Source organism: Xyrauchen texanus, chromosome 36 (assembly GCF_025860055.1).
Source record: "Xyrauchen texanus isolate HMW12.3.18 chromosome 36, RBS_HiC_50CHRs, whole genome shotgun sequence".
NCBI classification, from domain to species: Eukaryota; Metazoa; Chordata; class Actinopteri; order Cypriniformes; family Catostomidae; genus Xyrauchen; species Xyrauchen texanus.
In genome coordinates, this window is record NC_068311.1 from 10,304,328 (window position 1) to 10,321,143 (window position 16,816).

The window sequence follows — 16,816 nt, forward strand, 5'->3', positions numbered from 1 at the left end:
GGATTTAGGCTAAAAACATGATTGAGCCAGATTACTGCAGCCTTTTACAATGTTTTGACCATGTATATCCACATCCAGTAGAACCAAAAATCTTGTTGGCCTAACCTATCGATGTAACACATAAAAAGGTACAAAATTAAAAAATGCTTAAAAATTGCTTCAGCAATGTTAGGAAGAGTAACAGCAAAAACAAATGCACTTAACACAACAATTTTATGAGCATCCACAGGTAAGCCACTGAGCTGTTGTTTGGATTGGTTTTAAATGTTCTTAATTGCAATTTTAACACTGTTACAATACTATTTCAAACAGCAAGTGCAAAGGTTTACCAGCTTGTGCTATGGAAAGGTTCAAAACAAAGTTCTTTTATTTCTGGAGTCTTTAAAACTGCAAACTACATGAAACTTCCTCTATTCCCCATTTTAATCATGCAACAGAGTATATAAATCCTCAGTTTGCTCTATCATAGGAAACACAATAGACTTACAATTTATTGAACATTTTCAGTGACATGATGTGGTACGAACTAGGCCATTTCAGTATGGGTGTACTGTGCTAGTTGGCATTTATGTATGCTTTGGAATAATGTGTAAACAAGTCAGGTCAACAGAATTAAAAAAAACACCTTAAGTTATCAGACAAGATTATTTTATTGCAACCAGTTCAGCTTGATATGTTCACAAATGTATTGGTATTACGTCTGGTCAATATAATCTTAATTAGAAGCATTATGCATGAATGAGAAAATAACAACTCAAGTCTACACATTGTGCTAATGTGTGAAGGCACTGTCAACAAATCAAGACAATAGCAGCATCCCAAATCGTACACTTCTGCACTATTCTGACCATGTTGTAGTGTAAGTAGTGCAGGTAGTATGTTTTCACTAATAATGCAAAAAAAGGATTACTATGAGTACCCATCTGATGTAGGCTACTTCAACTGGAATGATGGACACTTCATGCACTCAACAGACTCAGCTTGCCCTATGTAGTGGAGTTCATTGATGGTGAATGTGGTAACAAGCTAAACTTCTTTGAAGACAGCACCTTATAAATGTGAGTTGAATGTTTTAACATCACCTCAAGATGTTTGAATATGTTTGTTTTTTTTAGATATAATTGTTGAACTGAGTTTGACTAAAACGCTAAAGATAGCTTCAACATATCATGTGTGTTTGAAATATCACCTCCATCAGCTGAGAAACAGCAAGTGTTCGGTGCAGTAAAAAAATTTTTGTGTTCCACTTGGGACAAAACTACAATTTGAAAGTTCATACACTACGTAGTTGAGTGCATAGTGAACATTGCAAGTGGATAGTGTATACGGTGTATAATTTGGAACAGGGCTATTGTAACACTGTGGAAATCTGTATCATATACTGCCCTCTTGTGTGGAATATGGTGCATTGCATGTAAAATTAATAATTGTACACATCTTAAAAATATATCTGAATAACATTTTTGGTATTCTGTGAAATTGCATGAGCATTATTATCTCTGCTTTTTGTTATGCTCTTTTTTTTTTTAAAGAGTCATGGAAATAAATGTCAATTCACTGTTTTATTCAAGCAAACATTGATCAAGTACAAGCTTAAGGGATAATTCACTCAAAAATGAAAATTCTCTCATCATTTACTCACCCCTCATGCCATCCCAGCTGTTTATGTAATTCAGCTTCTGCTGAATTTTTAGAAGAATATCTCAGCAATGTTGGTCATTTCAATGAAAGTGAATGTTGGCCAGCAATATTTACTATAATCTTCACTTTCACATCTGAGAGTGAAAGTGGAGAGTTATTGTAAAAAGATAAATATTGATCTTTTTCTCACCCACAACTTTATCATATCTCTTTTGAAGGTATGCATTTAACCACTAGAGTCTTATGGATTACTTTGATCTGCTTTTTGGACCTTCAGATTTCTGGCCACCATTCACTTACATTGAAAGAACCATCAAAGCTGAGATATTCTTCTAAAAATCTTTCTTTGTGTTCTGCAGAAACAATAAAGTCATATACATCTGGGATGGCATGAATGATGAAAAACCTTTCATTTTTGGGCGAACTATCTCTTAAAAAGTGTGAAACTAAAGTGTGTAACTGTTTCGGTGTTCAAATACTTTCTGTAATCCCATCTTAATATGAAGAGACAACTATAAGTAAGCCATTTGTAGGGTCATTTTCTCAAAAACTGTAAACAATGCGTCTCTGCGGTGCTATAAAAATTGCTCAGTTTGAACATCTTGTACAGCCTGATACAACAATATTGACTCAACCAATGGTGTGAGTTGGGGGCATCCTCTTGTTTTGATCAAAGGCGTATTTGGAGAAGATGTTAGAAAACAATGTTTATTTTTGTAATTTCATTTGGTGGTGCAGAAATTACACGCTTTAATTCCCACAAATGCAACATTCCACATCCAGAATTTGAATAAATGTAGAGCTGTGTTTGTAAAAACCCATGACTTCTCATCATGGGTCCACACTATCGCAATCAAGCTCTTTGCTGTTTGATTTTCCACGCATACGTTTAAATAAAGACATAAAGCTGAAGGTCTCTTTAGTGCTTTTGGGTGATATGGTTTGGTTGTTTAGTTTTTTCCCATTACCAAATTGCAAGCTACGCACTGTCTCTTCAGTCTTTGCCTCTGACTCAGCTGATTGTAATTGTGATGAGTCAGCTAATTGTGATTCCTCTTGAGATTTAAGTGGTTTGGCACAGGAATCTTTTATTGTCTCTGTCAAGCGTTGTGTAATGAGCATACTGCAATCCACAGATTTCATTTTACCAATACTACCAATAGGGGGAGTTGGAGTTCCCTTCAAATTACCAGGAATGAATAGGTCCTCCTCACTGATGTTTCCACTACTGGCTTTGGGAAGTGCGATTGTGTGCCGGCGATTGATAATCTGGTTGGTCTGAAGTAGTTCCAATGTGTTAATGCTTTTAGAAGTCATTTCTTCAAATGTACAAGTATTTTCTTGTATGGACACGATCAGAAGCTGTTTCCTGTCTTCCTGGAAGACCAGCTGCCTGGGTGACTGAACTGGTGACAGGGCCTCACCAGACGAAGCGCTGCCTCTGGACTGGAAACGTAAAACCCTACGTGACAGCTCTCTCATATTCTGCACATCTGTCTCAGTCTGGGCCTCTTCTTCATCTTGCTCAATGGTCACAGAGACTCGCTTATTGATGGACAAGTTGGTACTAGCCCCAGGGCTCAAGATCGTGATCTCTGGTGGCTTGGGCGGCCCCTCCTCACAAACATTCTTATTATTGTACTCCGCAGCCAAGACACTTTTTAGCCAGCTATTCCTCTTGACCTCTCGGTTGTTGGCAGGGCAGTTCTCCTGCGAGGTGATCTCAGAAATGCTTCCCTGTGTGGGTGACGGAGTCCCAGCCCTGCGGCGGGATGAGCTATTGTTGATAAACTTCTGCAGGACGGACTCCAATGCAACTCCTTCTATGTCTTTGTCTCGCATGGAGCAGGTGGCGGTGGAGCGTCGCTTGGCAGCACACTGAACACGCTCTCGTTGTCTGCGCTTTACCTCTGCCATTTCTCGTTCAAGGTTCTCCTAAAGCGAAAAGGCAAATGAAACAAGAATGAGATACTAATTCAGAATTCTGAAGTCTCTGATGAACTATTTTACCTAGTCAAGTAGCAACAATCATATAGAAATCGTATCATTATAAACTTGAGTGTAAGCCTTTACAGAAAACAATACAAAACTAGATTTTTCCTGTTAAAGTGACAACCAGTGTTTGATAAGTTTATTAAAAAATTATAATTCACCACAAATTACAAATTATTTCTCTCAAATATGTAATCAGATTGCTTTGCTCATTACTTTTTGAAAAAGTTATCATATTACTAATTACTTTAATTTTAAGTTACTTTCTAAAACACTTTTTTGCTCAACAAATTCAAAATATTGCTTAGATTTCATACACAGAAGTCATACACAGAGCACCACACATTTCTCCTTCACAAGGACTCGTTACAGGCCCATAATTAATGTATTCCACATAAATAATGTATTAGAAATAAGCATAACCCTATTATGTACATACACATTTTTACATTAATTGAAAGTCAGTATCTGTAATCTGATTACAGTTGCATTTCACAACTTTTTGACTAAAAAGTTAATTAGATTACAGTAACTAATTACTTTGTAATTTGATTACACCCAACACTGGTGACAACTATTTCTAGTTATAATCCTACAAATGTATGTAATCCTAAAAAAGTAGGATCAAAATAAGTTCTTATTTAATGGAAAGATGTTAAAGGTGCACTAAGTATTTTTTTTTTTTTTTGTGATTTGCTGTCCATCAACGTGGATTCAGATAATGCAAAAGAAAAAAAGATTTTGGTTATTTGAATGCTATAGTAAAAATACAGTGTTAACAGAAATATATTTCATCCATTAAAGGGACAAAGCTAATAGTTTTGGCTGATCATGTGATCTCAACATGCAGCCACCATAAGAAAATAGTACTAGAAAATAATTGTCTATGTCACTGATATGACTGGAGTCTTAACTTATTTGTCAAAAGTACTATTCATTCCAGTCAGGCTTCCTAAGCAACCAATTGGCCCGGTTGCTAGGGTGGGTAGAGTCGCATTGGGTTAACCTCCTTGTGGTTGCCATAATGTGGTTCTCGCTCTCGGTGGGATGCATGGTGAGTTGTGCATGAATGCCGTGTAGACTGGCATGAAGCCTCCATACGTGCTAGTGGTACAGTACTCAACAAGCCACGTGACAAAATGCATGGATTGACAGTCTCAGATGTGGCTGCAACTGAGATATTGTCCTGCACCACCCGGATTGAGGTGCCACTACACCACCACAAGGACTTAAAGCGCTTTGGGAACTGGGCATTCCAAATTGGGGAGAAAAGGGGAGGGAAAAGTACTATTCATTTCTTTAGGTATGGACCCTTTTTTAAGTCGAAATAATTCTTGGTGCACATTTAACATCCTTAGATTGACTAAATTAATTTTATATTTTAGAAGAAAGGTATTACCTGAACTGCTCGTTTGAACTTCTGACAGAAAGAGTAAAAAATGGAGCAACACTCCTCAAGTTTGAACTGAGAGGGATCCTCACAGAAATACTCTGCTACAGACTCACTCACAGCAGCAAGAGTCTGGAAAGAAGCCTCAGTCACCTGTAACCTGGTCTCTGCATACTAGAAAAATTATGGAAAAGATAACATACTTTTCTGATGAAAACTTGAGTATTTGGCAATTGATGTTGGCACGTATCAATGTTGATATGTCAGCAAATCAATAGTCTACAGGGTCAACAATGTGTTTCAATGTTCCAAAACTTGCATACTATATACTCATGTTCAGAGATAACCTAAGGAAATCTTGAGAAATTGTGACATAAAAAATGCCTCACCTGCAAAAAATCCCTCATCTGTTCTTGAAGATCAGGCTGTTTGTCAGCATTCTGCTTTGACACCTGGACTTTGCTCACTTCCTTTTGGAACTCTGTCTCAATTTCTTGTATGTGAATCCTATATTGAGGAAAACAGACAATATATTTTTGTTGTATGCCATTTGTTCCACAAGTTACAGAGGGAAATAACTGTAGTGCCCAAGAAAAGTTTTGTATACAGTACATTATCTGTTGAGGTTAGTGAAAACATTGGCAGCTCAAGTACAAATCTAAACAATTGGCCCGTGTAAGAAAAAAATCCTTATTGTTGAGCCATGTAATGAGTAAGCTGCTTTAGATTTCATGATACATTGTACTGTTAAAATGCTACAATTATCATTTGCACTGTATGTCAATCCAAACTTTGATGTTGGCTTGACAAAGCCTTGTCTGAAAGTTTAAACTAGTTTAAAAAGTTTGCTGGTTATACAGGCAATACAGCAAGACAAACAGCCAGCTTAGCTAGACAGTCAGACAGACTTTCACATCAATAGTCAGATAAACTTTCACATCAAGAACACGTGTGTGTAAGGAGGTCTGGAGATGCCTGTAATTTTTTGTTTTTTTGGGGTCTAAACTTCTGAAGAGAAATAGTCTAGTATCTCATAGCAGTTAAAGCATGCATGCATCCATCCGCCTATGTATGCGAAAAGTTATATGGAGTATACTTTAACAGGTTTTACAGTAGACTTTTGAGTTTGAATATACGCAGACTGAGCGTTCGCATCAAATTGGAAGGGTTTAAGTCTGATAAGTTAGAAAAGACAAAGCACATTTAGTCAGTCTGAAAGTCTGTGCCAAATTTGGATGTAGCTTGAAAGCTCTAAGAGGGGTTTGGTCTAGGTTTAGGAATTTTGAAAAAACCCTTCAAGTTTGTAGAATAACAATATGTTGGCTTTGTCAAGCCAACATAATTACATATTGATACAGTACATTTAGACAAAACAATTATAGAGTAGAGCCATAAAGTGTCAGAAATTAACTATTTTATGAAGCTGTAATATTTGCTCCCTGCAATTTTCAGGCTTTTCAGGAGCATTATCTACCTTTAGGAGGGCTTTTTTTTCTAACCATATCAAAACATGCAGCATGATGTAAATTTTGGTCAAACACTTTTCAATCTGAACAATTGTGACTGTTAATTATAAAATCAAACTCAAATGCAAAATAACCTGTAAATAATGCACAAGAACAAAACAATATAAACACTTTGTCCCAATTTTAGAAGAATTTGCTACAGTGAACTTTTTTTGCCCCACATTTAAAAAAATTGTTTTTTCTGGGGCATTTTTGCCCAAAGCCATGTTTCATTTCTGACCCTGGTGCCATGTATAGTATTTGAAACAGCACTGTGGCGTACCTTGCTGCATCTCCAATGTGACTTAGTTGCTCTGTGAAGTTCAACAAAGATGCGTCTATCTTCTGGGCTTGCTATATCATAGATGGAGAGAAAACATGAGTGAAATCTTACAAAAGAAACCCATCACATTCTAATAATTCAGGTAAATGTTAATTTATGAAACCACTTTATAATATCAAACTTCTTTGCTACCATCACAACATAGTGCATGAGATTCATTCCAGGCTTGTTGGCTTTGGTATCAGCAAGTTTGAGAAGAGAAGTCATCCGAAATCCCACAGCACTGCCAGCGTACCCTCCCTGGAAGAATTTGTGAAGACATACAATTGAAGATCTCAGTGTAAACACGCACACATGTGCTGTGTATTATGTTGTTTTACAGTTAACCAACATTAATAATTTTTAACAAGTTTAAAAAGACACAGAGGCATGATTATACTGACAGAGTTCATGTAGTTTCCTGTCTTCAACACCAGCCGGATGACAGAATGTAGATCGACGCATTCCAACAGCTCTGGAGGGAATTTCATACATGGGTTAGGTGAAATAAAACACAACAAAATATAACAGTATAACATGTCCAAGAGCTTTTTAATATCAACATCAAGATTTTAGGTTAAAAATGGAAATTCTATATTTGAGGTGCTGTGATTGGTCACTTCACTAAGAAGACTTGATAGTATGGAATAACATGAGTCAGTGATAAATTAGTTTTCTTTAGCGTAAGCCCCATCCTACTGTTCAGCGTCAGGAATCTCGCTCGAATCTTCAGATCATGCCAGAAGGAGAAGATGGCAGGGGAGAGGAGCTTACCCCACAGAGCAGGGCGGGACCTAAACTAGTGGTGTTGGGGTGGAGGTGGGTGAAATATGCGCATCGTACAAGCGTAGGAAGACAGATGTGGGCCTTATGAGACATAGGCTAGTTCATGATAGGATGAGATTCCGGAACTGAATGAATGATGTTTTTTTTAAGTACAAATATACCATGTAGTTTCTCGATTAATGAGGTCATAAAAACAACATGCATAATAATTATAACATAATTTTAATAAAAGTGTTAAATATAAATATAGCTTTTACATATAGTATAGCATGATAATCACAGGATATGTCAACTAATGTCATCTAACCATATATGCATGTGCACTATTTTGTAAGGGTGATTTCAGTTCTAAAAGAGAAAATACAAATCACGACCATAAATATATTTTAGTATGTGCACAGTCAAATAAAAATGACCACAATATAGTACTTACTACAGCTATTATTATATGGAGATTTGTGAAGAATTATTTTGCTTCCAGTCATTGTTTTTAATGAGGTAGGAAATTTCAGAACAACAATATTTTATATTAAAACTATTTTACTGGCATATTCATCATGTAATATGGCATTAAAAAATGTAAAGTATAACTACCTATTAAAAAAATTATTTATGTATAGTAATTAACAATAGCTGAAAAGTTGTGAAAGATCTTGTTTCAAAAAAGGGGAAGAGGGCAAGTGGACTCATAGGAAATGCAGACAGCATGTGTTATTACTTTTACAATAGGTAGTAAATCTGCATAGTCAAACCTTTTCCAGCAGCAGTCATGACTGCAATAGAGTTATTCGCCTCATCCATGAAATGGGGAAACTCCTCTTTGAGGACTAAACTGTTCAACCGTTCTTCGTAGCTAGAGGAAGAATACACAATTAAACATAATATAATCATGATATCACATCCAAAGTCCACTCACATCTAGTGTAATTTGCAGTGATGCCTTCAAATGTACAGATATTGAAAATCAATAGCTGGTGATGGGCTGGTTACTGTGTAGTAAATATACTGAAGGAGCTCTGTGTATATTAATCTGTTTGTCTTTGTTAGTTTGTGTTAACCCACCATGGAACTTTGACAAGTTGTGCCATGAACTGATCTGCCTCAGACAGAGTTGTGTAGTCTCCTTTAAAAGCAAGAAGCTGTCGCACCTAAAGTCACAACAGAAAAGAAGAGCACAAAAGGTAACAGTAAGATTCCAGGCCTAATATTTGAAAGAAAACACTGCAGAAATGTCTTAATATAATTGAATGTGTAAAAACCTACATTAAAATGGGATTGGCATACTATCAAAAACATTGCTCAACGGGCATAACTCTCCAGGCCCTGAATTACAAAATATTTTAAAAGGTTCCCACCTCTCCATCCTCTGGCAGTAGTTTGCACAACTCCTTTAGTTTCCCAGTCACAAATCCTTCGCCTCTGCCTTTGATTATGTCATCTATCATTCCATTCACGGACCTGGGACAGGGTGGGGAAGGTTGGTAAAAGGTGTGGTAGAATTAGAGGACCTCTGCTGACTATTTCAACAGTTTCAAAAACAAATTTTTTTTGTGGGGCAACTCAGGGACAAATGAAAGGGAATAAGACCAGACTGTCGAACATTCACCATTCTTAAAAGTTAAGTCAATAACTTTTGCACCACTAGCATCCCAAAATGAATTTTTTTCAAACAGGTTTCCCGAACACTCCCACAACTTTGATTGGTCTGACAAACACATAGTCCCACAAAAAATCACAGCTTTGGTTAAGCGATTTTGCTACTGTATGTCGGGCTGGTTGGGATGCTTAAACAAATAACACAATTTTATGAAAGTGCCACAGTGTTGAAACTTTTGGGGTAAATCAACTTACAAATAGCTTATATATGGTTTACAGCATTTACAGAGGAAATTATTTTACCATAAAAAAAATACACACTTCTCCTTTCAACTAGACTGATAACATTGCAGAACTATCAGTTCAAAACTCAACAAAACTGTCTCCAAAACAAACAAATGACACATCCCGCAGTCCACCTACAGTAGGTATAGAGGAAGTAGCTAAAATATGGACTTCCACACTGTGTGAGTCAGTTATACCAGACTTTGACTTGTTCTGATTGCATAATACTCCTAATCTTCTCTTCTTGGCCAAGCAAATAACATACCACTGTTTGACATGTCCCATCTTGTTATTTTAGAGATACACATACTAGATATCGACAAGCACACCAAACTCGTATCACCAGAATCTCACAAAAATGTAAAACAACGTATATATTCATTAACATGTTAAAGTAAAACTGTCCCGGCCAGCTAATCAATATCTGAGGAGAACCCCTGCATGATTAAGGGAACTGCTGATGATGGATATCATTTGAACTCCATCTCATCTCCACAGTTGCTGTAGAAAAGATATACCTGGACTGACGCTGTCAGGAAAAATGTATTCGGCCTGCAGAGACATGTGGGATTTCTATCATATGACTATTGGATGTTTCCACCCTAAGAAATAAAGTGCTTTTAACCTGTAATTTAAGGCACTCCTATAATGTACACTAACCTTCTGAACTGCTTGAGGAAAATTCCAATGTTCATGTTCTTCTTGGAATTGAGAATGGACACCTGGCAAGAACAAAAATTTTTATCAGATTTACAATAAGCTACCATTTGTTAACATTAGCTAATGAATTAGATGTCATTAACAAACAATGAACAATATATTTACAGCATTTATTCAGCTTGTTAATGTTAATTTATGTAAATAAAATTGTTAATGTATACTGTATTAGCTAATGTTGACGTTTACAAATGTACTGTATATAACTTTTTAAAAGAAAAATGTACTAGCACACTGTAAAAAAAAATCTTGCTGTTTCAACTTAAAAATGTAGTGTTCGTGATGCCTTATTATTTTTTTAAGTAAACTTGACTTAATTCAGTCAACTACTAATTCAAATATAGAAGTTCAATCTGCATTTAAAATGATTGATAATTGTAGAAGTAGTTAGTGCTATCCCATTGTCAGAGGGAAAATAAACTGCCATAAATAAATGGCCAGTCGATGATCAGAAACCAATGTCTGATACCTCTATCATGCTCAGATTTAATCTTATCTAGGAGACGTGCATGGTGATCAACACTTTACATGCAAATCACAATGAAGATGACAATCATCAAACCAGTGGCATAGCCAAGGGTGGCCCGGGGTGAGCCTGGGTCCACCCAAAATAGACCCAGACCCACCTAGAATATAAACGATTATTCTTTGATATATATAGTTCAAATATATATATATATATATATATATATATATATATATATATATATATATTTATAAAATAGTTTAAAACATTTATAAATTCTGAAAGAACAGTTTGAATGCGCTGCTTCTCTGTTAAGCAAAAAAAAAAAAAAATCATATCATAAATTGATATGTTGAAGTTAACATTAACCAAGATTAATAAATGCTGTAAAAGTATTGTTTTTGTTAGTTCATGTTAATGAAGTTAACTAATGTTATTAAATACAATTTATCTTTAGTTGTTAATGATTTAGCCATTAGCGTTTGTGACATTAATGTATGTGTAAATTGTTTGACAAACGAAAGCTGGCAGATTAATCGTTTACTCTCTTGTATGACTTCTTTTGTACTGTTTTTCAGGCAGAACAACAGCCTCAGTCACCATTCACTTCCACTGCATTGTTTTTCCATGCAATAAAAGTGAATGGTGACTGAGACTGTCATTCTGCTTAATATCTCCGTTTGTGTTCCATGTAAGATGGAAAGTCATATGGGAGTCATAAGTCAGGGTGAGTTAATGATGACAGAACTTTCATTTTTGGGTGAACTATCCCTTTAATGTAAATAACGGTAGGATATTCCACCCTAAAGTGTGTTGACATCATTGAAAAATAAAAAAACAACCCAGCCTATTAATTTCTTAAATTAAGTATAATCAAAGGGAGATTGCAATGGTGTGATAAAGGAGTGTAAAATTAGATGTTATGCATCACTGTGTTTTTGTAATATCAGCTATTCAACACTGGTCGAGTCCACCTTATGTAAACACTTACAGAAAGGAAGAAATCACTCCCCTTTTGAAAGGGTGCAGATGAAAGGACAAAAATAGCCATGTGGCATCAATAAAGGCCACAGCATTGTATTTTGAATGACTTTGAAAGAGAAAGTTACATCTTTTGTCCACATGCCAAATTGAGTTACTAGACTCGTATAACAATGTTATTTGCCAGTAGGCCCCAGTATGACATCATGATACAGCGCCTTTAAATGTAAAATTTTCAAATGACGTGGCCCACTAAAAAACAGTCTTCATGGGGGGGTATTTGACATAAGTAATAGTTCTGTATTATGTGATTTTGGAAGAAGTCAAACTAGTTTTTAAAAAAGAACACAACAAAATGTATTGACCTGACCACATGTTACTTCATTTAGTATGCAATGAACTAAACTTATTCAAAGAGTAAAATGATCATGATAAAACTTATGATCTGTCCACTCATAGAGCACATTAGCATGCATAATTTACCTGTTACTATGGAGATTAATAGAAATGCAACGATAGTGCACTACATATAAGATAAAGGACCATAAAGAAACGGTTTATGCAAAACTAGCAATTACAATGCATGAGAAGCTACAATATATTTCAGTCCTATAGTGAATTAAATCCTTACTTGAAATGAATTAAAAGTCAGTCTACTGAAAAATACCAGATCAGTGAGTTTGAAATGAATGAAAAGTCTCTTGTATTGTAAGACTTGGCATACGTTGTTTGGACAGTTCTACTAGCGTAATCAATGCAGACAAACCCAAGTAAATCCCTCTAATGAAATAATTCTGGAAACACCCATTACAAGTCTGCAGATGCAAAACAACTTTTCGGGGACAGTCCACCTGAACTCACCACTTCAGGTCCTGGTGCATTGCTCGGGGAGAGACGTATGCTCCGGCGATGTGCGGCCTGGACCTGGTTCTGGTCATTGCGGCTGAACAACTCCTCCATACGTTTTGTGTCCAACTCGAACTCCCTGTTCTTCTCCGCTGTCCATATGTTATGTTTGCCCAGCACTGTGTCCTTAGGTATGGCCTCCCAATTAAAATTACGCATTTTAGAGGCCCGCAGCGGCCCTCGGGTAAATTGATCTCCACCAGGGAATTGGCCAGGGGGTGGTGGAGGAGGAGGGGGTGGTGGAGGAGGAGGGGGAGGTGGTGGTGGTGGAGGTGCTGTCACTGGTGGTGATGCCATTGTTGGATGTCAATTGAACAGATCGTGCTCCATCATCCCTTTAAAGTAAATCCAGAAAGAGAATCATATGGAAACTGGTTATGAAGAACAGTGAGGGGCAATGGCTGTCTGTGATCTGCTGTGTTTTTACAGTAAAAGGAAGGTATAGTGGAAAAGGGAAGTTAACTAAGCAACTCTGGGTGAATTTGTGACTGCATAATAAACACATAAACAAAGGCAGTGGAAAATCTCTAATAAGGCAGTACAGAGAGTAATCCAGTAATCAATACATTTTATTTTCTATCGAGTAGATTTAAAAAAATATTACCTTTGGAAATGCAAAGGCTGTCCAAATCAAAAATGTTCATTATTGTCACAAAATTGATTTCTGAAGAAATTAATGGGGGGGGGAAAAGAACTGTGGCTGATATCATGGTATTTTGGTACTCTTTGGTTACCATATTTATATATATATATATATTATATATTATATATATTTATTTATTTCCTTCTTTTTTTTCCTGTGCTACAGTAAGTTTCATGGTAATGTAGTGAGGTGAAAGGTTAGTGAATTTAATAGAAATGAGCGACTTACTTGTTTAAGAGGTATCCAGACGTTAATCAACGAAAATATTTAATGGTAATATCCGAATATACTTTTGCTGTAGGGCTTACACTCCAAAATGGAAAACCACGCTCCATGTTAGACTGCCATGCATGGGTCTCTGTTCGTTACTAGTCCGTGCTGCATTCCTCTCGTTTTGCGGAAAAGTGATGTTGCAATGCCCGCTTCCTCTCACCTGTATCTCCACGCCCAGAGAACTCGTCAGCGCTTGTCTCAGACGCATAATCTATCTAATTGAATATTCAAATTTTCAAATACTCATTTAACAGAACTGAAGATTATAGTAATGGCATTTTATAATTAAAATAGCCTGTTTATGTTTCAATTTTGTTTACCACCAACAACATTTTTTATAAATAAATGGCGGTGGTAGGCACTTAGGAAGAAAAGGCGGCAAGTCTCTTCACATTAAACTACTCATTCTTTTAAAAGTATTGACACAAGACGTAAACATTATGTGTTAGTTCGATTTAACTGTGGTAAAATCAGCGATTTACCTGTGTGTTACGACGTTTAGATTAAAGGAATATTTTTATTTATATACATTATTTTAGTCGGATAATTTTCTGCGTAAAGTTATAGCCAATTTTACAACTTGGTTGTTATGACGATGTAATGTCAACAAACCCTAAAATGACCGTAAAATGTATTTAATCAACTTTACAATACAAATGATACATAGCCTACAGTTTAACAGAAGAGTTAATGTAAGTGCTTTTTTTTTTAAATTATAAGCTTCAAAAGTCTGCCTTTAAACCCTCCGAGAATTGGCCCTTTCATTGTACCTCAATTTAAATTTATTTTTGCCTAAAATGAGGTATGAGTCTAAATAATCTTTTGTGGTAAACAACGTTATGCCAAAAATGCTGTTGATTTCAACTTGTAGGCCTATTGAAAACAGAATATTCCTTCTCGAAAACAAAGTTTTAATATTGGATACACCTCTACACAGAAAAAGTTAGTAAGCAATTTAATCACACTAAAATCATGTTAATGCATATAATGTTTACATCTTGTGGCTATACTTTTTCCCTCCCCTTTTCTACCCAATTTGGAATGCCCAATTCCCTGTGGTGGCGTAGTGGCTTGCCTCAATCTGGGTGGCAGAGGATGAATCTCAGTTGCCTCTGCATCTGAGACCGTCAATCCGCATATCTTATCATGTGGTTTGTTGAGCACATTACCATGGAGATCTAGTGCAGTAGCGGTTTTAGGCACGGGCGAACCGGGCATTCGACCGGGGCGGCATTTTTTCATGTCACATGGGGGGCAGCACGAGCAGTTAAAAAAAAAAAAAAAAAAAGATCTATCATTTCACCATTTGGGGAATTGGCAAATTGGCGCCCCTGCGTGCTGAGAATGTGCCGTGTGTGAGAAGGGGAAAGGGAGGGGGCGCAGCAGGCAGGGTATAGTTCACCTCTGGGTGACTGACTGGGGGGTGTCCACTGTATCACAGAGCAATACTCTAATGAAATTAGTGGGCTAAAGTCAGTCACAATCGACTTTCTTCCAAATAACGCACATTTTATTCATAATATTATAAATACAGGCCTATAGTTCCTGCACATTTTTGTTTTTCTGTGTGAAATGGCTAATAAAAAGAAGTAATACAAAACGATTACGTGGTCGCCTCACCAAGGTGAATTGGTTTAGTCTTGACTTCCGGCCGTGACTCGTAACGTGGTGAGTGAGTGACAGTGTTGGGAAATCTGTTGATTGTCGAGTGCCAAATAAACAGGGATGGATAGGAAAAGGTCAAAGTCATCAGGTGCACAATTTAGGAAAAAAAGAAAGGAAGAAGAGGAGAAACGAGCAAAAGATAAAGGTATGCAACTATGTTCTCTCTGTGATATAATTTCGGTATCCATGTTGTCATGAATGAAGGGCTAATGTTAATTGTTGGTAACTCTTACGTTTGTTAGCCTATTTGCTATGATGCTTGCTATGCTTATACAACAATAATTCGGTTTTAAGTCAACAAACACGAGATCTAATTTCACCATAATATTGTGCTTTGCAACCAAACTGTTACAAGTTCAGTTATTATTTATTTCCATCAGTTGGGTTACGTTAGGCCCTGTAATTAGCCAACGGATTTTTTTTTAAATCTGTAGGTAGTTTCAAAGTACGGAAGAGGATTAGGGCCAAGCAATAATAAAATTAAATATCTCATTAAATATCGAGAATAAAGTCGTTGTGTTTCGAGAAAAAACTCGTTAAGTTTAATCTCGCATTATAATGACTTTATTCTCGATATTTAATGAATTTATTCTCAAGATTGTATTTCGACTTCTTTCTCGAAATTTAACGAGTTTAATCTCGCATTATAATGACTTAAATCTCGAGATGGCTTTATTTGTTTTTATTATTGCTTGGCCCTAATCCTCTTCCGTATCAAAGAGACGACATTTGCTATTTATTTACTACTTTATTGCTACATGACATATGCCATGAATATGAAGGAGGTTTTTATGCATGTTTATGACAACTGTTATTAAGTGTCACTCGCTCAATAATGACATTTTTAATGCAAATATGACATAATTTGTTTGAGATGCCTTTGTTGACAACTTGACATTACCAAGACATCATAACCTGTCATAAATATGTCATAAAAAACATGACATAGCAGATTAATTATTAAACTTAAGAAACTACTTAGCTTTATGAGTTAACATTACATTAAACTGCCATGTTGGTTTTGACATTGGCTGTCATGAAGCCATTATAACTGTGTCATGAATATTTTTCTTTATTCTTTTTTAGGAAATTAAGAACTTCCCTGAACTGCCATCAAAGACCATGAGCCTCCTTGAGCTTATCACTTTTATGCATGATAAGGATCTATCGGAGATCTACCCCAATTTTTGGACTGCTATCAGGATTGCACTTACTCTGCCAGTCACTGTGGCTCAAGCAGAGAGGAGCTTTTCAAAACTAAAGTTGATCAAGTCATACCTGAGATCAACCATGTCCCAGGAACGGCTCACTGGCCTTGCCGTCATCAGTATCAATCACTCAATAGGGGAGCAGATTTCATACGATGACATCATTGATGATTTTGCATCAAGGAAAGCCAGAAAAGTCAAAGGTGGTCTCGCCCAGGGTGCAATTCAATGTAGAACCGCCACTGATCTAGTGCATGTGGAGGCCCATACTATTCTCTGTGGCATCCACGCACCCCACTGAGAGCAAGAACTACATTAGAGCGAGAACTACATTATATTGACCACGAGGAGGTTAACCCAACATTTAGCAACCGGTCCAATTGGTTGCTTAGATGTTTTAATATGCATGCGTATTCACATTGTTTCATTTTATTACTGTA

At 36.4% G+C, this 16,816-nt stretch overlaps 1 protein-coding gene across 1 annotated transcript; it reads right to left on the reverse strand.

The window, feature by feature from the left end:
* Nucleotides 1–407: 407 nt before the first annotated feature.
* fhdc4 (FH2 domain containing 4) lies at nt 408–13,615 on the reverse strand. Its single transcript, XM_052106606.1, has 12 exons — nt 13,459–13,615; nt 12,543–12,922; nt 10,178–10,239; nt 8,992–9,094; nt 8,699–8,784; nt 8,389–8,489; nt 7,255–7,325; nt 7,004–7,111; nt 6,812–6,882; nt 5,413–5,530; nt 5,033–5,197; nt 408–3,576 (listed from the first exon to the last, which is right to left on the reverse strand). The coding sequence occupies exons 2-12, from the start codon at nt 12,882–12,884 to the stop codon at nt 2,473–2,475; spliced, it is 2,331 nt and encodes a 776-aa protein (XP_051962566.1). The 5' UTR covers nt 12,885–12,922; nt 13,459–13,615; the 3' UTR covers nt 408–2,472.
* Nucleotides 13,616–16,816: the final 3,201 nt, after the last annotated feature.